At 36.6% G+C, this 27696-nt stretch overlaps 1 protein-coding gene and 1 long non-coding RNA gene across 2 annotated transcripts in view; one reads left to right on the forward strand and one right to left on the reverse strand.

The window, feature by feature from the left end:
• LOC114942113 (uncharacterized) overlaps positions 1-7545 on the forward strand; it is a 187256-nt gene extending 179711 nt beyond the window's left edge. Inside the window, exons 6-7 of the long non-coding RNA XR_003821753.2 lie at positions 5526-5795; positions 6928-7545. This is a non-coding gene — a long non-coding RNA (uncharacterized LOC114942113). The remainder of the gene's footprint in view (positions 1-5525; positions 5796-6927) is intronic.
• Positions 133-27563, reverse strand: Myc (bHLH transcription factor Myc). Its single transcript, XM_029317429.2, has 3 exons — positions 26737-27563; positions 19876-20796; positions 133-3487 (listed from the first exon to the last, which is right to left on the reverse strand). Exons 1-3 carry the CDS (start codon positions 26966-26968, stop codon positions 2814-2816), a joined length of 1827 nt encoding a protein of 608 aa, XP_029173262.2. The 5' UTR covers positions 26969-27563; the 3' UTR covers positions 133-2813.
• Positions 27564-27696: the final 133 nt, after the last annotated feature.

The raw sequence follows: 27696 nt of genomic DNA on the forward strand, positions 1-27696 counted from the left end.
ATTGTTGTTCTTATATTTGTGCACATATCTATATGTAATTTTATTATATATATATATATATATATATATATAAATTATACATATATATATATATATATATGTATATATATATATAAATTATATATATATATATATATATATATATATTTATGTGTAATTATGTATGACATATTGTGTATTATAATTGTTATATAGCATCTTATTTCTTTTTATAAGCCGTGCTCAAAAGTTAACATCATTATGACCGTGTTATATAATTATCTTGATTTGAGAAAATGCCGGCAGCGCGATGAAACTTTAAACTAAAGCTGATAACATTGATATGAGAGTAAATATAGTAATAATATTATTATTATTTGCCATTAGGATGTCATAATTTTCATCATTCTTTCTGTCGTTAATCTGTAATATGTGTATATAAATATTTATTCATGTCCATATATATGTTTAAATGTATGCAAATCTATATACATATGTACATGTATAGAAACTTATTATTATTTATATCGAGAGTGTACTCCGCCCGCGAAACATATATCTAACAATATTATATTTCACGATATTTGTATGCATGTATCTTGCTTTACAAAACAAAATAATTAATTAGTTAAAAAACAAGGAAGACACGTGATAATATCTACGCAATATCTCAAAGCGATATTAAAAATGAAAGTTTGGCGGAATCGCGTTATTGAAAAAAAAAAAAAAAAAAAAAAAAAACAAGAGACAGAAAAAAGAAAAATTGATTAATCCCGCATTATATTCTTCTCTGCCGGTCGACGAAAGATGAAGCTAAAAAAGTGATTTGCCGCGACAGCGGTCTTCTTCATTTTATTGCACCCAACCGAATACGCGATGTTACATATAGTCGAACTAATTTTTTTTTAAATATGGCGGTAGAGGAAAATAAAATTTTGGGTGCAAAATAAGGTAGAAAAAGCAAATCTATCTTCAAGAAAAATCTGCGCTGTTGATTCGACTGACTCAATATGCAAGTGAAAAAGATATGCAAAATACAAAACAGATTTATGCTAATTGTAATAAATAAAAGTAGGTCAAGTTATATGTGGCATGTTCAATGAACCGCTTTACATGTAACCGAATATAGTGTGTATATGTCTTCGAAGTAAGAAAAACCATTCTCCCGATTATTAATATATTATAATTGTACGTACAGTAAAGTAACGATATAAAGCAAATAATGAATATGCCACACATAGAATCTCATTGATACCCTGTAAACTATTTCTATCTATATATCTTTTTGACTGACTCGTCATCTTACGCCTCGTGTTTCTATCCACCTAGTTGTTTGCTCGACTTAATTAGGTTGTGCAAAACCGAAAGCGGTTACTCAACCTTTCGTTAAAGAAGACCCGAAGCGAGGAGACTTGTGTTTTTTTTTATTAAGATCAACGGTCATCGCCGAGAAGACCTTTTCTGCGGGAATTAAATCGCGAGGAAATACAGGAGGAAAAAGGGAGATACTATCAGTTAATTCGTGCCCTTCAACTAGGTATCAATCGTGTCTGTGCACGAGTGCAATTAAAAAGAGAACTTAGAATGCGTTGAATACCTGAGAGTCAAACCTCGAAGAGAGAAGTCTGTCTTGTGGCCTGAAAATTTTGAGTTTTTATTCATCGTCAAAAAGAATACAATACTCCTCGTATTCTTTTTCAACGAATTGTCGTCACCAATTTTACGTCAATAATTTTGCTAAATTCGCATAATTCGAAAATAATAATTCAAAATTAATATATAATTAAACATTTATAATCGCACGAGTCGAAAGAGTTAAACTTGAGATCTCGCAAAACGATGATCAGCAAATCATCGCTTGTGAGTTTAACTCAATTTTGTCGATGATACGAGAACACGCGCAATTCTTTTTCCTAATTATCAGTGCAGGTTTTAGAAAAGAATCGATTGCTAGCGTCCGAAGTACGCGTTTTTTTAATTGTTTTTATTTTTTTTTGTACATACATATATAAATATACGTATGTTTCTACGAAGCACTTAGAATCGATACGAATACGTCCAAAGAGCAGCGAATCGGTTGTCAGATTGTTGGGTAATATCGTGATAAGATCTCCTTCGATCACTCAATCAATTCGCTTTATTTACGCCACAGAAATTAAAATCCGACCGCCAATTACTCGTTAACAACAAATCGGATATTTTGTGCAAAGATCGAAATAAAGCGAAATAAAGTTAAAGAAACGCGATGTTAAAGACAAGATACCAAATAATATATTTAATCAAGGCAATTAAAGTGATATCAAGAGAAAATTTTGTTGAATGGATCGAAGAAGTTTTCGACTTTCACATTACGGCTGCTCTCAACAATACAGTTTTTCAATCATTTTCGGACGCGTTAAAATTCGTACCGATAGTTTCGTTGATCTTACGCGCACTTCGTCGTCAGCGATGCTGTCTTGTCATTGCGACAACAACTGTGTTAGCTGTTGTTACAGCTGCAGGTTATTGAAAAATCCATGCACGTTAAAAATAGATATATAAAAAAAATTTATACAATATATAACACATACATTTTCTGATCTCTCTTCGAACTTTATCTCACGATCAGAAAATACGCATTCACACTGTCATCACTAGCACTCCCTATATACATAGTAATATCGTTTTTATTTCACAGCCTCACAGTTTTAAGGTCTTTGACGTACGTAACGTTCCGTTCCATTTCTGTTACGGCCGGTATTTTATATTGCATTCGATTCACGTGGCGATATCATTTACGCGAACTCGATGCAGTTTCCGCCATGGTATCGACGACACAGATTGTCCTCAACACTTCAATTGTGCCGATACATACGAGGCATCTTCCTTTGCTGCATGAGCTTTTTAACCTTCCGTTGCAGGAGCGAATTTTGTATTTGCAGTAGTTCCACCTGCTTCATATGGTAGGTCTCCTGAATCTGTTGCTCTTTAACAAAGGCCTCTGCCTGCTTCAGAATGGTAACCTTCGCCACTCTGTCTTTATCGGCAATCGCGGGCACGTGTTGTTTCAGTTCGTCGAAACTGTTCTTCATACTTATGCGCCGCTGTCGTTCCATATCGTTATGGAGATTCCGCTTCGCAACGTCGTCATCATCCTCATCCTTATAGGATTGATTCCTCCATTGCTTTACATATTTGGGCCCTCGTTTCTGCCCTCGCGGAATCGACTGCATGCGGGCCCGCTTTGGAGAGGATGTCTCGTTCAGGGCCATCTGTGCCGCCTTCTTTCGCTTTGCAGAGTTCGGGCCTGGCGGTCGGCCGCGGGGTCGGCGCATGATATTATCTGTGTTCGCAGCCAACTGATTTGCACTCTGCTGCTTCTGCGTGATGTTCAAGCTCAGCTGACTCGCGCTGTGTTGTTTCTGCGCGAAGTTATTCATAGCCAGCTGATTTGTATTGTGTTTTTTGTGGGCCAAATTGAAGTAGGACACCTTCTTCTCGTACGAGACCACGTCGATCTCCTCCTCGTCTGCAACAGAATCAATAGATTCATCGATTAAGTATCGTTGGTATACGAGTGTAAAGCTTAGATGATATTATCATAGCGTATTAAATTAATTAGCATATCACATTAAATGATATACATCGCGCAAATAGGATAATTCGCGTAAAGCGTAAATGTAAAACAACAACGTCTTGAATGTAATTAATAATGCAATTCGTCTATTTCGATGAGTATTATCTTTCATCAGAAACATTAAACAATATATGAATCTTTTATGCATAAAATTATCGTTGATATTATCATGAGTCTTCCTGCAACAATTTATACTTAAAGAAAGAAATGCATAATGTGAGACATCATCAATCACGCAAACTATTCATACAATCAGATAAAATAATCGATCGAATGGGAGAAAACAGAATGTTGTTAAAATGTAAAATATATATTTAATTTTTCAATATATAAATATTTAATATTTTTTATTCTTTATATTTAACTATTTAATATTTATTTATATATTTATATATATATACAATACAATATACAATTTATTCTGGATTGCTCGCATTCTTCAAAAGTGTAAATTGTTCATATTCATGCGGATTGGTATTCAAGACTACTTGAAGATCAATCATCAGAATCAAGGCCGGAAAATATTGTTTCGAAAAATACATAAAACATTATTGATATTGCCTAATTACGCGGTTTCTTCTCGTACTCGAAATCATACATTGTCGCGGATGTGCGATAATATTTATCTCAAAGCACACAGTTATTTTAAAATTCCTATCTACAATCAAATTGTAACGAATAAGTTGTGACACTACTATCAGAACTGTGATAAAATAAATGTTGTAATAAAAGAGAAATAAAAAGAATTATATTTTAAAAAATATTGTATTATCTCTCCCTCGAAAAAATTGCAAACATTGTTTTAATGAAAAATTAATCAGAGCAATAAAATTGCAGTAATTAGATTATTAAAAATAAAAAAAGAAAAATAATTGGAAATTTTTGACAGCGACGAATCCTTTAAAGATCATGTAGTCACGGAGGCGTTTTAGGATGACATTTAAAACAGTGGGCGTTTCTGCAAACTATCATTTACGGTGCCTGGCACAATCGGTGGAAATCCGGTTGATCCAGATTTTTCTCGTACGAATGCAATCGCTAATTCTCTCATTTCCGTAATACCATTCAGCATTGTAACATTTATAATACGCGTAGAGAGGATCGTCACTCTCACGATATTCGTCCAGCTCTAACTCGTTCGCGTTTTCTCAATTGTAATATTTAATTCCATCTCAACGATCGTTTCGCATCCGCCGCGCAGTTTATCTTATCTTTATTGAGTCAATTCTCATTCGCCTTTCAAAGTGATTCATACATAATAAAACGCAATAGGTCGTTATATAGGTTATTATGCCTCAACATTTCTGTTTCTCCAGTCGTGATTGCCGCGCGCATCAAGCATTCCTTCGTTCCATTTCTTCAGCAGCTCGTAAAACCAAAGTTCGGTTGATTTCCGGAGAGAGTCGTAACATTTTTATTAAAAATTTACGAAGAAAAAAATTTTGTTAGCATGTATTTTATAATTGATTAATAAATTCACCGGAAAGTCCCTTTTCGCGACCATTAGTAATTTTATGTCACAAGGTTACATCTTTCAGCTAACCACAAGAATGCTACATATTATTCGAGGATGTCATGTAAAGCTTCATATGCCTCATATATTTATCAACATAATAACAAAGGATCAAGATAAATGACAAAATTTGTTAATAAAAATTCCTTATAAAAATACTTGGTTAAGTGTCATATAAAACATACTATCAGCAATTACTTTTGACATGAGAATAAAAGTGAATAAATTTATTGGCATTAAAGTGGGAATTAGAAGCGATTGCATTCGCGTGAACAGCAAGCGTTACAAGGAATCGACGTTAAACCATTAATACCATTTGAAGAACTCAATTAGAGTTGTTCTTCAGAACTTTGAGCTCTCATCTTGCAACGTGCATGCCCTTTCTGGCGCTGCTCCATAAATGCCGTAACATTTCAGACCGAGCTCGCAAACGGGGACAAGCGGAAGGAGACACTCCCGAGGAACGAGGAAGAAAACGAGAAGACGTCTGTCAAGCTCGCTCACGCGCGCAGCCACCTATGCACGTGCATAAAAGCGATCTCGCTTCGTCAGTCAGTGCGCTTCCACGTGCTTGCTGCACTCGGGCATATGAATCTTGCGCCGAGATTGGCGCGTCGCCAGGACCTCGTTGCCCGCGGTGGAAAAGGCGCGAAACATCTAAGAATAACGCCGCGCCGAACTAAATTGGTAAGGGAGGCTTTGATTTACTCTGTCTCTTTCTCTCTTTTTGTGTCTGTGTCTTTTCGCACGTGCCTCAGTCCCGGCGCCTCTATATCTGCGATCCAACAACCCCTTAATGACACTTTAAGTAATAAGCGTTTAAAGTTATTTTTTTTTTAATTAATTAATTTTTAAATATAATTACATATATGTTTAATAATTAGTAAATTAAATATCTCTCGCGAAAAACTTTTCCTGTTCATTCTCCTCTTCGTAAAAGAATTATGACATATCTCTTTTAATAGAAATTATAGAATGAAATAAAAATGCCACGGTCGTTGACATCGGTGCGCAAATATCTCTCAAAGGAAACGCCTGAAATTTTCCGCGACATCTCGCGACGCTCATCTTTCCGCAGCAATTTAATTACGCGTAAAAGCGCGCGTGTGCATCTATATATGCATACACGTGTGCGTGCGCAAGCGAGCAGGAATCACGCGAGTCGAGAACGCGGAAGTAGTCCAATGTTGCACACAACTGAACTGTTAGAATATATGCTAATAATCGCTAAGGCGCAGCGGAATTTATGACGTTTGCATCTCCGCGCGTGCATGCGTGCATCGTGTGCGATATCACGCGGACATACGATTACGTATATACAAGAGCGAATGCCGTTCGTTGACTACCGACGTGAGAAACGACTCGTTACGCAGCTAATTCATTAACCGATAATTGCAATAAATGTTTAAGTACTAATTGAGTCTTATACGAAGACGCGTGATGAATAACCGAGAACAGGAGCGAGAAGAGAAACGTTAGCTCGCCGCGAAATTGATCCGGCTTCCTCACGGCGATCTCTGAAGAAACGAGGTTCTCCGGCCGAGAAACTGTCTGGTTAATTAGCATGTCAGTACTATATCACAGTCGATAATTCCTTTCGCAAGGTGCGGACGACGCGTATCATTTTACGTCGCGATATCTTATTTGCATATAAACAACAGTTATATAGCACTATAACGTTAGATAAAAAAAAAAAACTCGCGTTATTTAATGAAGAGAGCCGCGCTGATGACGTCACGAAAGCGACGAGGGATTCCACCTGATCTCGCTAAGTCGTTTCATCTCGCCTCCCATCATGGATCTCTGTCTCTCTTTACAGATATCCTCCGACACGCGTGAATGCCGCACCTCGGATGAGGAGCCCGCGAAAGGAGTCTCGCGTCGCCGATGCAGCGAGAGGTCTCGATGGATCGCAGGAGGATGGGGACCAACGGAGCGAGCACTCTACGCGAGACCGACGCGACGAGAGAGAGAGAGAGAGAAGAGGGCAACGTCAATTCGCGGCAGCACGTGCAGCCGCGTAAGAACGACCTTGGGGGTCAGTGCTCTCCTCTCGCGTAAGCAGGCCATAGTACATAGTACGTTGACGCGAATCGATCGCGTCTCTCTCTCTCTCTCTTCTCTCTCTCCCATTGAGATAGGCGACGCGACGTCGATAAAGGAGCGTGGAGAAGAGAAGGGGTAAAACGCGACGCGGCAAAGGGAGGCAGAGGGATTCCTCTCCGCGTCGTCGTATTGAGCGCGACGCCTCCGCTTAGGGGAGAGTTTGGGCGTGGATCTCTTTGGGGTGAAAGTACTCCCGCGCTTTTCCAGGTGGCATGTCTCCGAGTCCTTTTTTTCCTCCGGACTCTCCCGGGAGCTCACATCGACGGATTTCAGGATTATTAAGATATGTCAATCGTAATTAATATAAATCAATGAGTTTTCTTAACTTTAATCTCGACAAACAAGTTTCATAAAAATTATTAATCCTTGGAATTTGAAATAGCACAGTGATCATTATTCGCAAAATTTATTTTATAATTCTCTATTAAGAGAGATATTATTTTCATATTAATGACACATTTGCTAAAATACTTATTTAATATCTATTTATAAAGACTAGCAAACGCGTAACTTATAGTAATATAAGATGACAGTTGAAAAAAATATGTATAATATTTTGTTTCAGTTTAGATTACATTAAGTGATCAACTCAATTTACATATTATATATCTTTGAGAATTGCTGATTAATTGAGAATAGAAAAGCTTAGACAAAGAAGACTTAGAGCAAACATAGATATATATTTTGAAAAGGAAAAGAAGTAATCTAATCGGAGGAAATAACACGTATGTACAATTAGGGGTTGCAAGAGAGAGTATCGCGCGATATCTTTCCACTCTGCCACGATAAAACTCTTCTCGACCACGCTGATGATGTTCGAGTTTCGTGTTTCATGCAATAAACTACGTAAGTTCCTCGATATCAGACGACCCGCGCGTTGATAACAACGTCTGATTACACCGAGATATATGCAATATTCGCATCTCCGTGACCTATGCGAACTTCCCTTCGAGCGGCTTTGATACGTACTTCCACGGACTCGTCGTCATTCAGTAAATTATCACTTTCTCCCGCAACTGTACATACAACATTTAGAGATCTAAGCGAGGCCGAGAAATTCTTCGTATATCGATGATCTACTTCTGATGACCTAAGTGAACTCCTATTCTCGCGATTCGTTGAATTGTCACTTTCTATACATATTATCGAATTCTCTCACAATTTCCTGATTTTTCAATACAATGACATTTCATTGCAACATAAATTATAAACTTAGCAAAGTAAAATTTAATTAATCAACTAATTACTTTTTGAACTTGAGGAAAAAATTATAAAGTTACAGTAATGATTTATAAAAAATTCCTAATTATTCTCTTCGATTTTCTGTGTGCGTGTATGTAAGAAGAATTTTCCAAATTTGCGATTAATTCGCTGGAATTCAAGAAGCAGTTGCGAAGTTGTTTATATTTTAAAGTCTCTCAAACGACGATCCTTTTCCTCGAGCCACATATGCAAACGTGACGATACATTTCTCTTCCTGATCACCCGTATATAAGGCGAAGCCATAAATCTCTTCACGCTCGAGCTTCGTGTAAGACATCGCGAGTCATTCAATCCAGTTACGAAAGTGAAGATTATCGCGCGAAAGGATTCAAACTTAGAATATTGACATCAAAATAATAACACAAATACAATATATTTTGTATAATATAAACTACATGAGAATTTATTTCTCTCGTATATTCTTTGATTATAATTATATGTAGAGAGAAATAAAATTGTGAATAACTTCTTTCTGTCACAAAAAAGATACCGAATTTTATCATTATTTGCATGATTATGTGGCATAAAAATTAATTTTTAAAATACCTTATTATACTTTGATAAGACATATGTAAAGATTTCAATTTATTGTCGCCATCAATGATAAGGAGGATATTTCAGAGAGAGATCGTTAAAAATAACGATTTAAAGAAATTATTTCATTAAAGAAACAAAATATGAAATTATTTTAAAATATATTTTGTAATTGTACCTAATCAAATCAAACGTACGTTCCTATCTGTCATCGATGAACAGTATAGATGCAATTACTTAGCCTTAGGAGGTCTTACCGCTTGCATACGTTCGCTCGCACACGAATCACAACCGTAAACGGAGATATCGTATAGGAAGGTGGGGATAAATATCTTATAGCAGATATGAGATATACGAACGGTATTGTAGGTAGAAAAGGAGAGAGAGAGAGAGGAAAGAAGAGGGTTGTAGGAGCGTATATAGTCGACGTCCGTTCCGATAGCCAGACGCAATCAGAACACTCCCACGTGTCGATATAGCTGGCCGCAAATCAACGATGCATTTAGCATCACGATCACCGGATGATTCTTTCTCGTCTGTCCGCGAGAAAGTGCGGCCGAATGAGTCACTCTTGTTAAGCAGGCGCGCGCCTTTTACGCGCGAGATTGTGTGTTGCCGGGTCAAAACGCGAGAACACTCGGATTATGAATCAGTCATTTATGTGATTCTAGGTTCGTAATAACCAATTACGTAATCACGTATTTATCAAATGATAAAAAATCAAGAGAAAGTTTTTTTTTTTCTACAAATTTACAAAATCGAGACAATAATCACGTCCGCGATGATTGTCGTTAAATAATTACAAAAACAATTCCTCGACATTTCCACAGCATATTGATGACTCGAGAAAAAGACGAAGAATCTGCACCTCTCTCATCGCGTAAATTACTCACGGAAAATGTCAGTCTGTTGCTACCGTCTCACTCATCGTGTCTACTTCTCTGTCTTTCTCCATATTTGTCTCTCCTCTCTCTCAGCATCCCTTCTCCATGTCTTTTCACCTATCGTTTCGAGAGTAGGTAAGCGACTGGCATACCGCCTTGAATGAGAAATGCAATAAGAACGAGAGAATGGCGAGTCGATCGAAAGGAGAGACTTTCAATGAGGACCAAAGCGATTTCGAGCGATAAAATACGTGCGTTGCCAAGAATAATTAATTGACCGATAATAATATAATTAATTAAATAAAAGATGTACCTATACAATTTTAACACTAAAGAAATTAAAATTAAAACACGGGTATATTTAAAATTATTCAAAATATTCTCAATAATATTTTTTCTTCTAAAAACAGTATCTATACAGAATATGGAAGATTTTTATGCAAATATGAATGAAATGAATTTTTAGAGTTAAATACAATCTTCATTGATTAAATTAAAATTGAATTAATTATAAAGCAAATCATTAAAAATTATTTTTTTGTGGATTTTTTCTTTTTCTTAAAACAAAAGAGAAAATAAACAAAAAAGGAAAAGAGTTAAACTCCTTTCTCAGAAAAAAAATTGCCAAATTGTCATTAACAAGTTAGTAGTGGGCCCACATTCCCAATCAGATTTTGCTGGTTTGACATTTCGGACATTCGATTCGACCTTTTAATTGCAAAAGATCCTAGTTAATCGACCAATCCTCTTTTTTTTTCTCTCTTTCGTTTACACGTCGACCGGAAACAAGTATGTGAACTGAAACGCGTCATTTCTATGCGGGAATAACTGATAAATCTGTGGTTCGACTAAAAATGATAATTACACTGTTATCTAAGCCTTTGGAATAACATTTAAATAACTTACGTGAAGAATTTAAAATTATAATGACGCCCGCTTGATAGAAATATTACTTTAAGCAAAGCAGATATTAGCTTGTATCGCGGCTTTAAATTTAACTCACACAGGCATATATAAATATTCTCTTGTAACGAAAGTAAAGTTTAACGACTTCTTCAATTATTTAAACACTGTAGAAAAATTGACAACAATATCAACTTTAAAAAATTACCTTTGCAATTCAATATTAAATTTTTTGTCAAATATTAAAACAATACAACAATTTTTGTATATTAGTGAAATTTAGTTAGCCTTTAAATCGAGAACTTTACAAGAGTATATACTGTTTTACTATTCCGAAAAAATTATTTTCCCGTTAGAAAGTCCTAAGCGCAAATTGAAGCGGCGCTCTTACTACGGCACTTATCTGCAGTCTCTCCCACGCGGCCACAGTTAATGAATGAATGAATTGCGTCATCTTACGGAGATGCGCTTTTACGTACAGTCCCAAGCATAAAAATAGGCACCCACTTGCTCCCGAGGGAAAGGCGTAGTCAGTGGGAGGAAAAAGTGAACGAGAGAAGGAAGAGGAAGAGACTGTGAAAGTGAGAAAGGAATTACATTTTTTATATTTTATAAATTATTTCAAAAAATAGAATTAAAAGAAAATTATCATTTAAATGTTTTAATAGTCTTTGTACTAATTAAAATAACTGCAAAAAAAGTAAAATAAAAAAATCTATCTTTCAGTAAAATATGTAAAATTTAAATCTTAATATAAAAACAAATCTTGTATATTTTAAAACAATATTATTTATAAAAAATAGCTAAAAAAATAATTAAAGATAAAAAAAGATAATCATAATAATTATTAAAATTGACCGATAGACCGGTATTATAGAATAATTGATTTTAATTTGTGCTTAGATAGCATATTATATTAGTTTCGCAAGATGTTAAATTCTGTGTATACAATAATATAAAGCGGAATTGTTTTGCAATAACCAGGAGGCGCGTTAGGTTCACGGTGAAACTGCAGTTCAATGATATTAGAATACAACCCACGTCAACCGTTCGTATTATATACATATTTTAATAATGGACCGCTTGACATTTTCTTCACTTTCGTGCGATGACTTTTGCAATATAACGTTAGTCAGGGTAAATTCAGTACCGTGTAATTATTCTCTCGCCTCTATTAACGTCTGATTTTTTTATTTTAACCAATCATTGACTTTATAAGACCTCCACTGTTTTTTATAAAATATAAGATTGCCAGAATTATATATGAACATATACTTTTCTCTAAATCATCCAAGAATTAAACAATAAAATTAAATACTTATCAAAATATTAGTCATTGACATTTATCACATATATTTATATTTATCAGCATCGTTGCAGAAATACGAAATTATTGAAAAGGAGTAAAATAAAAAAATAATGAAAATTTGCAAATTTAAAAAATCGAAAATTTTCACGCCAAACGATTTTTGTTTCATCGTGACAATAGAGCGGAAAAGCTCAGCATTCTTCACCTGCTTCTGCGAAATTGAAATTGACTTTCGGACGCGCATAGCAGCACGCACGTGACCGCTGCGTGCCGCATGAATTCGCGGAAGCGCAAGTATCCCGATTCGGATGCGTCGCGCGCAAGAAACGCGTTCCAATGCATGACTTTCCTGGAAGCTTTAAGCGGGAGAAATTTGCATGAGGAAACGAGGAACGTGGCGCGGCCACTATACTATCGATGGGAAAAGAACCTGGGCAGGGTTGCGTGTGCGCGCGAATACCACGAAGGCGGCTTCAGACGTAAGACGAGTCGGCGTCTTCCTTGAAATACGTCCACCAGACGATACCAAATCGCGCGAGATGACGCATGAGTCAAGTTGCATGCGCGAGAAATACCCGGCAACGCGTGTTAAAGTAGCTACAAAATTAAATTCCTTCAATGGACTCTTTAACAATTCTCATTTATCTTTTGTATGAACATAATAATTATGTAGTCAGAATAATCTCTACATTCTTTTTCCCTTACTTTTTTTAGCACTTTTATATTTCTTGCAATATCTAGATTGATAAAAAAATGTGCATAACTTTTAAACGACCAGGAAAGTATCGCACATACTAATTATCTCTGAAAACAACCTAACTGCAAACGCGACTATGCTTAAAGTGGCGAAAAATCCGGCTGAAAACCGATCCGCCAGCCGACGTTAATCACAAGATCCTGAGATGCGATCTCGATACGACGAACAAAGTGCACTCGTTTTTTGCTGGTCACTTAGCCATCCTGGTCCTCACCTGGTGATTAATCTTGCGAGACACGAGATCGAGCGGTCGGCCCGAGTTCGTGGAATTTCACTATCTTCCCTCTTCGTCCCAGTCGGGAATTTCCTCCTAGCCTCTACTATTTATTATACTGTGCTTGCTCTATCGCGGTCGCTATCACTATTGGTTATTGCATATATCGTTGTGTGTTCGCAAGGCCTCGTGTAATCAGCGGCGTTAAGCACTTGGCGCCAGAGACTCACACAATTGCAGTCTTTACACGTTATATCAGAGTTTGTTGCAAGAGGAAAATTCTCAGAAAATCGTAATCATATACTTATTACTCCAATAGTTACGAGATAAATATTTATGTTTCCTTCTTTGTTTTCTAAGCATTACAGTCACAGTCTGAATTTCTTGTTAATGGTCATATTAGATTGACTTTTTGAAAATATACACATATGTATATGTATATTTTCCTATAGAACTAAATGCAATAAATAACTATATATATAAATTACAACTGCAAATTATAATTATATATATATATATATATATATATATATATATATATATATAATGGATCATTATGTTTTAAAATACGTCTCCATATTCGCGTTGATTAATCAAATATCATCTGATTAATGTTTCAGTATTTAACGTCCCTATTAAATGTCAAATAATGATGATGTAAAGTCATTATATTCGCACATTCAATAAATGTGTTTTTATATAATAATTGCGAGAATGTCATCAAGCAGTAAAGAGAAATATCACATATAATGCATATTGAAAATTGCTGCCTCTATGCGGGAAGCTATTACGGAACAATTGTCCGATTAAAAACGAAATGCTTCCCTGTAACATGCGCCAGGAATCAATTCTCAGTAATGAATCATCCTGGTACAGGTCGGGTCTGTCTCGCCGCATGATTCAATGTAACGAGACAGATCCGTTTTTCTGGGAAAGTTTTGTGATCGTTGTGATCAATTTTTAGTTTACAATTCGTTTCGCATCTCTACTTGGAGTATCTCCAACTTCGTAATGTTAAGTTGTACGTTCTCCAAGGCTCTTTAAAGAAGCAGAAAAAGAAATATGAAAAAGATTCTAATGTGCATTTTTTATATAACAGCAGAGATTTACTAATTTTCTAGATTTTCCGTTTTCTCAAATTGTCATTTCTCAACGATTGACGCAACATCGTATTTATGAATAAATTCCGAATTTCCCTGGAACACATTGAGCGCCGTTCTTCCCACGCAACGATTACGTTGTAAATGATATTCGTCATGAAATAAAAATAGATTTACTCTTCGGAGAGATCTAAAAAGCGTCTAAAAAGATAAATGCCGATGGGGCTACGCGCCCGTTCGATACGGCGTTGAATATTCCCCTTTGCCGTACCGGTGAGCGACTACGGCGCGAATGGCAAAAAGGCTTAACCGCATTCCGGGGACCATTTAAACCACCGCGGCGGGGTCCCACGCCTGACCGCAAGCGGCGATCGGCAGACCGGCGAACCGGCACCGGCACCGGCCGGCTATCGGTTGACGTCACTTGGTACAGCGCGACCTTCGAGTTCCCGCGCGATCGAGAGCGCAGACTCCGTCGATCTCTCTTCTCGGTTATGCGAAAGCAACTTGACGCTGGCAGAAACCGCACGGCGCGAAGCGACGCGACGTTCGATGCGACTTTATATGTATATGCAATGAGATAAACACGAATCTATAGATTGCAAATAGCAAACCGAGCACAAATAAATATGAATAGATCCAATCTTCAAGTCGAACTTTCAAGCTCATGCAGCTGATCATTAATTTTACGGATATTTTTATAGTGAAACGATATTTAATTTAATTAATTATCTATACGTGAATAATCTATGGTTTTTGTTTGAAGCTTTTTGAAGTAGAACAAGCGCATTAGTCAGACCAAGTGAGAAGACTACGTAATTCTTTCATTAAGATGTATATATTTCGTACATTTAAGAACTTCCTGTCACAAATGGCTCACTTAATGCACGTCAAATTTTCAAATAAAAATGCTTATTAAATTTTTTTATATATTAAAAGCAACACATTCAAATATATCACATATTTGAGATGGATTATGAGAAATTGTGAATAGATAAAGTAACGAATGAAAACGGAATGAAACTATACTATATGCGCTGAATGTTAATCGCTTCATATCTTCTCCATAAGATAAATCTGACAGGAAGAGAAAAAGTAATTAATGTAACCTCCTGTCGGATAAACGAGAGACAAGAAGGCCATCGGTGCAAAGGTCCACTTTGATACGAAAAAATAACGATGCTTCAGTCAGGCAGAAAAAAAAACAAGCAAAGTCGTTTAGTTGCAATCAGGAATTACGTAAAAATCGAGAATTAATTATATTTGCATACGCAATGTGTCTCACCATTTCGCGCCAATCGGATTCCGATAGGAGGAGCAAATCGATATTTGCGGTGAAAGTCATCTCTCATTCGGTTCAGTAGGACGCAAGGAAACAATTATGCATGCAGCATAGTAAAAATCATCTTACGGTAAAACCGCACGCGCCGAATAATTTACGATCGCGATTATCTGTTTGTAAAAAAATCGGTATACAAAAATATCCGTCTTCGTGCTAAATATTCAGGCCATGAATCTCGGTTTGATAACGTCGAATGCGAGCTCTTTACATGCGGCTAATAAAAAAAAATATGGCAGAAAAATGACAAAATTATCGGCGAAAGAGTACCGAAAAGTATAATTTTTCGTCCGTCCGATCAATCACCTGCTCGTTTCACTGACCTCTTGGTCGGCCGATCGAAACCGGCGACTTGCACGTCAGTGAATTCCGTCAATTATCAATTACGATCGGGCAACGCCAAGGTCGGATCTACGACGTGTCCGGTCACACGCCGCCGCCATCGTCGTCTTGGTTAGACCTATTGGGCTACATGGTGGGCTCATTAAACAACCGAGAGCCGAGAGGAAGCGCGGCACTTTGAAGGAACCCGCAGTTCGGACACCTCCTTCCCTCCTCCCTCGTCTCACTGTCTTGCTATTTGTAAAACGCATTTGACGCTTCGTACACACTTCTCGAGATCTCCGTAATGACTGCTACTTAGGCTATAATCGCGACAATGTTGCAAGATTGCGACATCCGACACTAGTATCATTATTCATTGGGATCTCTATTTTACATCTGAATTTATTTTAAGCCTATGATCTTAAGAAACGTTTGTTTTTTTTCACATGTTGCGTGATAATAAGATTTGGTATTAAAATAAAATATTAAAATAGAATTAAAATTATTAATGTTTTTTTATATCTCGTTTGCATACTTGAAACTCACAACGATCCAGAGACAGAGAGAAAAAATGAAGAAAAAAATGCTGACACAACTAATAATGATCGATCAAAGACTAAACGTGTACTTTACAGATTCTAAGATACATATTTCGGTCGTTGCCTTGTTTCCCGCCAAAAGTAACGCGATCTCGTTACGCCTACGCAAAACGAGAGATAAGAGAGCCGATCATGCTACGTAACCGGCGAAGTACCGCTGCGAGCGAGAGGCAAGCCGGCGATACGTAATCATCTTACGAGCCGACGCACGTATGTGTCTGGGTCACGAGCGAGCACGTGTGTATGTGTCATTCCGCGTGCGCGCGCCCGCGCACACACGCACGTGGTTCTTCCGCACGCGCGTGCACCGCGCATCGCATGCCCGTACGCTTCTCATGTATATGTATACATATATTACGTATGGACATATAGATGCGCATACATGTACATATATACGCGGCCGATAGACGATGTCGCCATGTGGTGCAACATACTCTGAGACGGCAAACAACGCGGTTTTCCTGCCGAGCAACGACGTCGCACCGCGGATTCCAACGCTGGTGGCAATTACGCGCGCGGAATACTCTCCAGTATAATTTACGAAAGGTATGTCCCGATTCCGCGGACATACAGATATTTAGTTATAGACGTAACCGCGCGAAAAAACGCTCACTGTCATTAAAATTATCTAATCTCGCGTTCACGATATTTGCCTAATATGTTTTGCGTTTAAAAAATCAATATTATATACATATTTTTAAAATATTATAATTATAAAATAATAAACATATTTAATTTCTAACAAATATTTTCTAATGATCAAAAATAAAAAAAATTTTTGCATATTTTTAAATTTTACATAAATTAGCCTTTATTGTTTAAATTTATTTGTATTCTTATATGTTCGATGTAAAATCTTATGAACAAAAAATTTGATAATTATTGAAGACAGAAAATTTTCTACTTTTTGAGTTTCAGCAAATAATAATATAAAAATACTTTGAAAGTATTTATACAAACAATACATATTATTGCTTATATTTGCTTCATGAGAAATAGTATTTTTACTATTTGTTACTATCTGTTTTATACTATCTATATTTTTATATCTATTTTTAAAAAATTATTCATTGTACGTGAGGCTTATTTAAGTTATGCAAGTCGCGCGCACAAGTGCATATCTTCTCGCAGGCAATCATTATAGTTAGATACGGTATCGTGCGACACGTGAAGGAACGGCGCCTGTTACGAGAAAAATTTGCGCCATGTTCTGCAAGCGCGAAAAGCCGTGAATGATGATAATCGCATGACTCACGATAATGATAATAACGATATAGGCATGTCAAGATTTGTTATGCAATCATTAAAATCTTTTCCTTTCTGTCCAACGTGCGAGCAAATAATCGATAAAAAATAAGATGCTTTTGTAGCAATATTCAATTTAATTTGCATTTTATTGTCGGAAATTTTGATTGATATGATTTATTAGAATTTATATGCCTCGATGAACTTTTAAGATAAAAAACTAGAACTACGTAGCATCTCTCTTCGTACTTATAAATAGCGGATTTTTTCCTTTCTTTATTATTTTTTACTGTGATGTAATATCAAGTCAGCTAACTTGTCAATTTTCAGAAAGCTGAACAATCGTGATATTTCTAAGAAAACTGCCGTGTTAGAGATTTTAGAGTTCGTGATGTATAAATCGATAAGATAACTTTTCCCCGACCTCGACACAATTTTGCGAGGCGCGTGAAGATACGTCGAGAGGAACCTTTCAACGATCGGGTCGTCGCTATACGGCAATCTATCAACTCTTGCTCCTCGGTCGTCGATGGTAATCAGTAATCATTGGTGTCATTGAGAGAGAAACAGTGCCGAGAGAGGCTGGCAATTAAGTCACATTTACGATGCTGCCAAGCGTGCTCGTGCAACATCCTTCGTCAATATTGACTCAAGACACGAAGAATGACGATGCGGCGCGAATCAGACTTTATTGTCTGCGGTATTTTGAAAGAATGCACGAGTACGCTCGATATTTTTCATCTTGTACCATCGAAGAAGAGAGAGAAAGAGAGAGACAAGGCTCTATATGCTACACGCGAACTGGAGAAAAATCTACTCCAGTGAAGGAGCGTCGTGCGCGGAAACGCATATCGTACATTTAATGATTGTTTAGCGAAGACGGTAACCGTTTCGCTGAAATACACCTCGAGCGAATACACACTGCAAATATATCCTTCGAGTTCTAGAAATACCATCGAGCGCCTACGGTATGAAAATTCATAGAAGATTCATACGGTGCGGTTAGCATAGCATTTACAAGTTAAACAGATTTTAAGGATCGTGAAAGGGACGAAAATAAACTCCGAAAGATCTCATCCCGCGCGCCCGAGTAAATAAACTGCATTTATACGAAACAATCAATGTTCCGGCGCAAATTTGCATAATACTCGAGGTCTGTGTGCGAGAGATAAATAAAAAAAAAAAAAAAAAGAATTGCACAATACATTATTCACACGCGTGATCGATGGCGTTGCCGTTCAATAATTGTGACCGCGAAGACGCTAAAATGAATTTGCGTCACGGGTGATGAAGGTGATACACGTGTGATGCCGCAACGTTAATAAGAAACGCGAGATGATGCGTTACACCGTGTAACGCTCCGCGAAATCCCGGCCGCGGCTCGTTATTTCGAAGCCGATCTGCGCTTTATCGGACGCGGAACAATTTCTCGGCGCGTTTTCTTCATCTCTCGTTGCTTTCCTTATTTTTTTTCTCTCTCCTTTCCCTTTTCTCCTCGCACTGACGAATCAATTCCACGGCGCGCGGCACGAAATTCTCACGGGATCTCTTCTCTTGCAATAAATTACTGCCCGAGGACATTGGTCTGCCGACCTCAGCGCACGAAACGAGTTTCTCAGTCGTCGCACTCGCGCTCGTGTTTGCACGATGACGCGAATAATCGAGTCTCTAACGATTAATATAACAACGCTCATGCGGGTACCCGAATTTTGGCCGACTGCACTTTATAAGCACGTTCTCGCCCCGATTCTCGATATCGTATTAAATGCGCGATATATTTTGACTAGCGCAAGTCTATTTGCATTTTTTCTTTGCAACTTCTTACTTTTTATCGTGAATTTTATCTTCGACAATTTTGATTGCAAATTAATAATTATTATAATAAATATTATATAATTATAAAAATGTAATTTTTTATTTCCAAATAATACATAAAATAACCGTGCTTCTTTAATTTTAAGCTTATTGCAAATGTATATTTAATTATCACAATATATATTGTGAATATATTTTTATAAGCTAAGTTTTTACAGGTCACGCAGCTGAGAGATGTCGTATAAAGTTTCTCAAATTAAAATAGTCATAGATTTATTATATACCAGTAAAGCTTAATGAGAGATCGTTCCTCGTTTAAATCCAAGGAAATTCGACAGAAAAATTCAAGATATCAAAGTGTATTGAGATATTTACCGGTTTCGGAGAAAGTGTCTCGTCTTGTTCGCTCCATACTTCTAGATTGATGGTAACAGTGATCACTGAGGGTGTGTCTTCTGATATCGCTCTCAAGGATTGACGTCGATAGCTGATCTTCTTCCTCTTCTTCCTCTTCTTCCTCTTCTTCTTTTCTTCTCCGTCTGTCGTTACTAAGCGACGAATCTCTGCCTGCTGATGCCGCTCCCTCCGATATGTAGTCGGACAATTTCTCATTTTTCCAGTCTCTACTTATCCGAATGTTTGAGAAAATTTCTTCTTCGTCTGCCACGGAGCTCTGTGGCGATGTTGATCTCGGTGAGTCGCCGTCGCTTTCAAGATTCTTGAGAGTTCGAGATTTTGTACAGGAATTATTTGACGGCGGATTCGCCAATGAATGTGCCGCAGAAACAATCCTACTATTGAATACGGGATTTTTCAGAAGGCTCCTTGGCATACTTCTTGGCAAATTTTTTGGACACCAGAATTGTGTCCGCTCTATTTTTACTAGAGTTGGTTTACTGTCAACATGGTCTTCAACGGTGGAATAATTGTGGGATAATGGTGGAATAAACGTACGCTCAGTCTTAACTTTCAAACTGTCCTGCACGTTCCACATACGATCCATAGACTCTTTTCGCGAGAATATCTTGTGGAGATGATAATCGGAACAACATCCGTCACAATCATGAAAGTTCTTATAGGTCCTCTCAGTAATGCCTGACAAGGAGCAGTCATTCCAGCAGGTGAGGAAGGAACTAAATACTCTGTTTTCCATATCTGCGTTTTTTTGATAAATATCATTTTCAAGTTGTACAATTTGGTCATCCACCTCGTCAAACTTTCTCCTTTCCGTCCAATCTTTTTCCCTTTTAGATTCTTCCGCTTCTTCCTCGAACGTTGTCGGTTCGGTTCGTATTCCTGAAAAAAAAGACAGAAAGAAAGATTAATATTTATAATTTCTTAAATATGAAAATTTATAAATTTTTTTACGTTATGTAAATTAATAAAATTACATACTATATATATTTAATATGTGTATGCTCAAAGTTAAGATGCGTGATTTTATATTATTTTCAGACGAATAGTTTATTAATCTTAGCCTTTTTTTAGCGATTTAACCATTTCACGAAAAATCGCGAAAATATGCATTTATTTCCTAACTTGCCGCCGCAAATTATAATACTTTGCTTCAGCACGATAATGTAGCACGTATCGTAATATCAGGACATTATCGCGTGTATTGTGTATTAACGATAAAATAATAATATGATTAATAGATTTGCAAATATGTGAATGAAATTGTGATCATCAAATGTACTATAAAAAATCTTCAATACATATAATTTTTCATCGCGATCTTTCTCCTTGTCTCTCAAAGTTTTTTAGAATTAATGAAATATATGTGCGCACATGCAAAATATGTACATACATAAAATATATAATAATTAATAAAATACAATCTATTGTAATATTTTTTCAATGTATAATTATTAATAATATTCATTGTTGCAAATTGAATTTATTATCCCAACTGTTTATAAATGACAGATGATTATAATGATGTCACAATGTCAAGCTTTTAATTTGCAAAGAATGTTCTAAACTCTCTTTCAATTATATGCGATATACAATCTTAAGAATCTCTGCGGTACATTTCGTTATTAGATATATGCAATTCTTAACGTTACTTTCTAACCAAACACGTGTAGCCTCAACAAGCATCCAACATCTCTTTCCAATCTAATTCGATCTGTTATATAGCATTTCGTAACTGAGAAACATAGTATAGCTTGCTTCTCCATAAGTACATTTGTACATGCATTCTATACTGATATTTTCCTTGGTAATCAATTAGAATAAAAAACGAATTAAAAACGATTAATTAAGATGATTCGTTGAATATCATATTTTATGTTTATTTAATATTTAAAATATATACGTAAGTTAAGAGCAAATAATGAACAAGAAATATAGGATTATATAACATAGTTGATTTCTTTATAATGCAGATGGTAAATATAGGTCAATCTAATATCAGATTTTCAAAGTTCAATTCGAGACCTAAGCAACGAAAGTATTTTACAGTAGATAAATAAAATACAATCAAAGATATGCGGAACAGGCAGTTCTGTTATACGATGACTCATTTCTTCCAGCGTGTGTGTATCTCAATGTGTTGGAATTCGAGATCGCAATTTCATCTAAATAGATGAAAAATAAAGAAATGACGTGTGCGGGCAACTTGTGAATGAATCATAATAAAAAAAATTAGTTTTACGGATATTTATTGATTTTAGCATATCTTTCTTCTATCTCGAAATTTATCATAAATTTAATCTTTAATTAAAAATATTCTAAACGATATTATATGTAGATATAGCTCTTGTTATATATTCGTCTCAATTATTTTTCTACCTAGATACATTTATGATAAGATAATGATAATTATTATATCCATACACATTTATACTTTGTAATTGATTCATTTCATAACAGCACGTGATAAATAAGACATGCTAAAAATGTGACAGTTCTCAGGTTCTCAGAAAGAAAGTAGAAGATAGGACTTATTTAAACTTAAAAAGAAAGAAACATTATATAAGATCTATTTTGGAATAAAAATAATATGCAACGCATACAATTTAAAATAATTTATATAAAGATATTATAAAAAAAATAAAAAGAATAAAAAAAAATATAATTGCAAAAAAAATTAAATTACAACATGAAAAGAAAAATAAAGGAAAATGGAGAAAAAAGAATAAAAACAAAACAAAACATAAGAGAGAGGGGAGAGAGGGGGAGAGAGAGAGAGAGAGAGAGAGGAGAGAGAGAGAGAGAGAGAGAGAGAGAGAGAGAGAGAGAGAGAGAGGTTCCAAATGTTACCAAATGTAACGTTTCTTATTATTTAATATATATTATTAATATCAAAAATCTTAATATCTTTATTAAAAAACTTATAAAAAAATCTCTTTAAAAATATGTAATAAATATAAAGCTCACAAAAATAATGTAAAAAATTATGTGTATCTTATGACATCCTTTTATCCTAATTTCATACGTTTTGGGTAATATTGACAGTTTCACGAAGCAGTTTAAAGGTAATCAGTGGGAGATCACCTTAGTATAGCCTTGAGACCTAAATAAGGATTATTTTGCTAACTTCAGGGTGAAAAAAGATAAACTGCTCCCGTTCATAGCTCCGATCACGCGGATAACAAATGATCGCACAAGCAAACAAACGTGTATGAAAGAGGAAACTATGTAATTGTTTGCTATGTAAGATATTTTATTTATGAAAAATCCAATTCCTTATAAAAGTAAAAAAGAACATGTATCTCTCTCTTTTTTATCAATATATAATTAAAATCTATATAAGAAAGTTGTATAGAGAAGAAAATATTTTATTAACGAATATATTTGATGCTTTTTTAGCATCAAAATATATTTATTATATAAAAATAAATTAAAGAAAATCAAAGTAGAAAATGATGAAATTTAAGAGTTGGAAAACATTCTGGACAATAAAGTCACAAATAATACCATCTATAGATATATTCAAGGCATTCTGTGTTTCGAATGTCACTTGCGTACTGGCACTCGTATCAATAAAGTCAAAATCGGACGTCACATTCCAGCATCATAAATTACAATATCGTTACGTATGGCAGATGATGACAAATTGTCAAATTCGTTAATTTTATACTTTACAGTAACAAAACTTTCACTGATATATATAAAACAAAAGATAAGGATATTTACATAAAGCTAATAAAGCTTTTCTCTCAAACTATTAATTGAGTTTAAGAATCAATCTAATTAAACATTGTTGAGTAATATTGAATTTTGAATTTTTTCTTGTTTAATCCACTGACACCATTTTCTAGTTTTGCGATAAATGACGATAGAAATCATTTATTTAACGCGAAGGAAATATTTTAATCATTTTAGCTCTCATAAACTATCACATTGATTTCTATTAATTATATAAAAAACTAATTAAACATTAAAAGATTAAAAAACTATATGTGTAGTATGAGATTGTATAAAATGATAACAAGTGCTATATTTTACATAAAATCGTTATCTTTAATTGATTCACTGTTGTCGATACTTAAATATAGTTGATTGCGGCTAGCATGTAAATAGATGAGACAGGTCAGTAACATAGCATCTCACACACACACACATATACACATATATGGAGATAGGTTAATACTATGACGTCATAGAGATAGGTCAGTGTCACAGGATTTACAGCGGACGTCGATTTTTATGAGAGAAACCGAATAAATAAAAAAAAATTGAATTAATAAAAAAAAAATATTTTTAAATATAAAATTACTTTCAAATATTTTTATAAACAAGTTGAATCGAGTTTATATTATTACTAATGGACTGTAATCTAAATTACTCATCACATAACTTGTATTACACATATATATACATATGATATATATATCATCTGATATTAATAAAGACGAAATATAACTTTTAATATATAGCCTGCGCGTTCACACATTAAATTTAATTTCCTGCCGGCTATCGGAATTTATCCCGTTTATTTGTGCTCCGGGTCCAAGGACGCAGGACGTCGGACACTTTACTCACGGTCTTTCCCCTTTAGGAAAAGCAATTTCACCGGCGCGGCGCGACACAAAATCGCTGTGTGTCCAAATGCGTGTGCGCGCGCACGGAGAGACGGCGGAGAGAAATTATTCGTGCGATCTGATAAGGAGCCGCTCTCGTCCGGACTTTCGAAAATGTACGACACACACGCGAGCGACACGATCAGCGATCGAACGTCTTCCTCGCTGGCTACACCAAGTCGCGAGAAACGAAAAACCGGTCCAAGTTTAGATAGGTGGATAGAGGTAGGTATATATGCGTGCGTGTGTGTGTGTGTGTGTATGTGTGTGTGTGCGCGCAGCCGGCTTCTGCCGAACATATTATCGCTCGAGCGTATAACGAGCCGACAACTTTTCCATCGAATGCTAATTAAGGGCGAGCTGCAGATACGAAAAGCCGCGCCCGGTATGGCGAAAAATTGACACGCTCGGCTGCTTTGTCGATTAAAGAGACCGAGATCACGCACTGCTTTTTTTTTATCGTTGATCGATGAAAGCGCAACACGCGCCAAGTGAACGACTATTTTTTATCGTGTCAACCGACTTTATCACTACGCGTGTCAAACGACAACACGCCGCATCGGCATGCCGCTAAATAATCGGGTCAAAGTTACGCTCGCGAAAGAAAAAAATAGCAATTCTCGGAAGTAAGCCAGAAAAAATATGTTACAGAAATAAATGAAATTATAGTAAAGGCCGTTTTGGCAGCAAAGCCGCGATTTTCAAAGAAATTGCACGTTCGTGATTTTCGAAGAAGAAAATAAATGCATATTTTTCCTCCATACATAGCTACATGAAGATACAAATTTTATATTTATTATAAAAATGGAAAAAAGAGAGACGAATTTATTTCTGATTTCAAAATTAGTTTAAAAAAAAATGCTAACAGTTTTTAAAGTTCTAAAAATATAAACTTTGCACACGTTCAAGACTAGTCTAACAATAAGACTAATTGTTAGATAAGATATTATTTATATCTTATTATTTATGATAGTAAAGTTGTGATTATACAAAAATTACGCAATCGTAGTTTTTTTCAGATGGAAAAATAAATGGGACAATACTCTTCCTCCTTTCTCCCTCCGAATGATTATATGAATAGATAAAAAGGAAAGACCGAAATGTGAAAGACCCGCATATTTACTCGTGCATTCTCCTTTGGAAATCAAAGAACCCGAACATGAGTGACAGAATTCCCCGTCTACTTTTATACTAAACTAGATATCCGAGATTAGCATGTTTGACATTTCCTTACGATTGATATTATTTACGAGGAAGAAGCGGGAGGATGATCGATCGGATGAGTGAAACAGAGGATTTGTCGCGGGATTCACGTCGCGTTTGCTTTGGAGAAGGCTACAAAACTCTTCTTTCTTCATGTAAATAAAACTTGCATTATCGCCCCTAGATCGAGAGCCCCTTATTCCGTTCGTTCATTTCCGCTCGCGAGAAACAACGCGAACGTCTCGCCGGCGATCTTCTGTCACGCTTCGTAAAGAGCTTTTAAAGAGCGCTAAATCGGATTCTTACAAACGAGCACACATCGTACACTCATTCCCATCGATTTCCGATAAACTCAATGGAAGTAGGAAAGTTCAATGAACTATCGACGCGAACCTGCGCGACAATAATAATTACAAAAGTTATACGTCATTCACGTATCTCTATATAATTTTTCTAGTACGCTTCTTCGATGTTATCTCAATTATTGATTTAACTGCGCTCTTCGGCGATTATGTCAAAAGGTTAAAAATAGAAAAACCAGCGAGATAAAATTTCTAAGAATAGACTGGAATAAAGAGTCCGATCTCTCGGCGGGAGTTTCCACGAACGAGCCTCGCCGCGGTTGATCTCGTAATCGAGCGTAATCCGAGCCGGATGTGTAACGCCGCCCCGCCCTTTACCGAGGGAAACGGTTCCTCTCCGCGTCCCGCGTATATATATATATATATATATAATATTACTCGAAGGGTGAATAAGGAGGAAGAGATTCGCGCCCCACGCGTCGCGTCGGCCGGCCGGCCGGCCGGCTTCCGACAGTTCCGCGATCCCATCGATCGCGGACGACCGGCCGAGAATAGCCGCGCCGCGGCGCGTCGCGTCGCGTCGACGTCTCTCGCGCGCGCTCCGAATCGAGGGAGCGCCGCGACGCGGAGCGCGTCACCGCCCACGCGGCGCGACGCCGCGCCGGGAGATGCGATACTCTCTGATGAATGTAAATGCAAAGTACCTTTGTAACGCAAGTCGTCCTTCCCATTCTCCGGAGAGTCCTTCGCGACGAGTTTCGGCGTCTGAGGAGACCGAAGTCGCGGAGGCTGGTGAATCTTGCTAAAAATGTGACACACCGAAAAAGAAGGATCCTCGAAAAAGGTAATTTTTTTACTCTGCCACTCGGCAGAGATTCGGGAATTGAGGAGGTCTGCTGGATGAAAAGGGAAGCTGTTGATGTGCATCAATTCCATTTTAATATCCGTGAGAGCAGAGTATCCAACAAAGATTCAATCGTATGAACACACTTTTTTGCACTTCTCACTTCGATAACTCGCCGACAAGACACGTTCGATTATCTCAAACTATCGTTATATATTTATATAGAAATATATATTATTTTTCACTATATTTACACTTGCTGTAAAACTTTTTCACTGTTCCTTCTTATCTGCCGCGCAACACGAATCTATGTTAATATGCAAGAATAATGTAAAGTTGCGCGCAACGCGCACGCGCGCATAAAATTCGCAAGAGTCGTGTGTGACTCGCGTTTTGCACAGTATAAGCGTGTGTATCTATTCCTATTGTATCCGGTGTTTTTGCCGGTTATACGTCCTGCTCGCTTTCCTAGCGCTGTCACGAAACGACACACCACTGACGAGACTACTACTGTGACCACTAGTACTACGGTTGTTACCGTTGCTACTGCCACTATCGTTCTGTGTCAGGCGAGGGATGAATTTCATTATCGGCGCGATTATAAGACGACGAGGCACCGCTGGCTATCTCTTGTACTTGTCACACGCGAGCGCGCTTCCGATCGACACCAACCGACCTTTACTCTGAAGCCGGTCAAAGACGACTGAATACATTTGCGCTCCGTGAACTATTTATGCTTCTTCTCCTACCATCGCCGATGTTCGCCTCCCGCCAATGCCGGCATCTTACTGCGCATGCGCAGGGACAGTACCGCATTGTC

This window comes from Nylanderia fulva, unplaced genomic scaffold (assembly GCF_048542155.1).
Source record: "Nylanderia fulva isolate GAGA-0341 unplaced genomic scaffold, ASM4854215v1 Scaffold1, whole genome shotgun sequence".
In the NCBI taxonomy this organism is placed as follows: domain Eukaryota; kingdom Metazoa; phylum Arthropoda; class Insecta; order Hymenoptera; family Formicidae; genus Nylanderia; species Nylanderia fulva.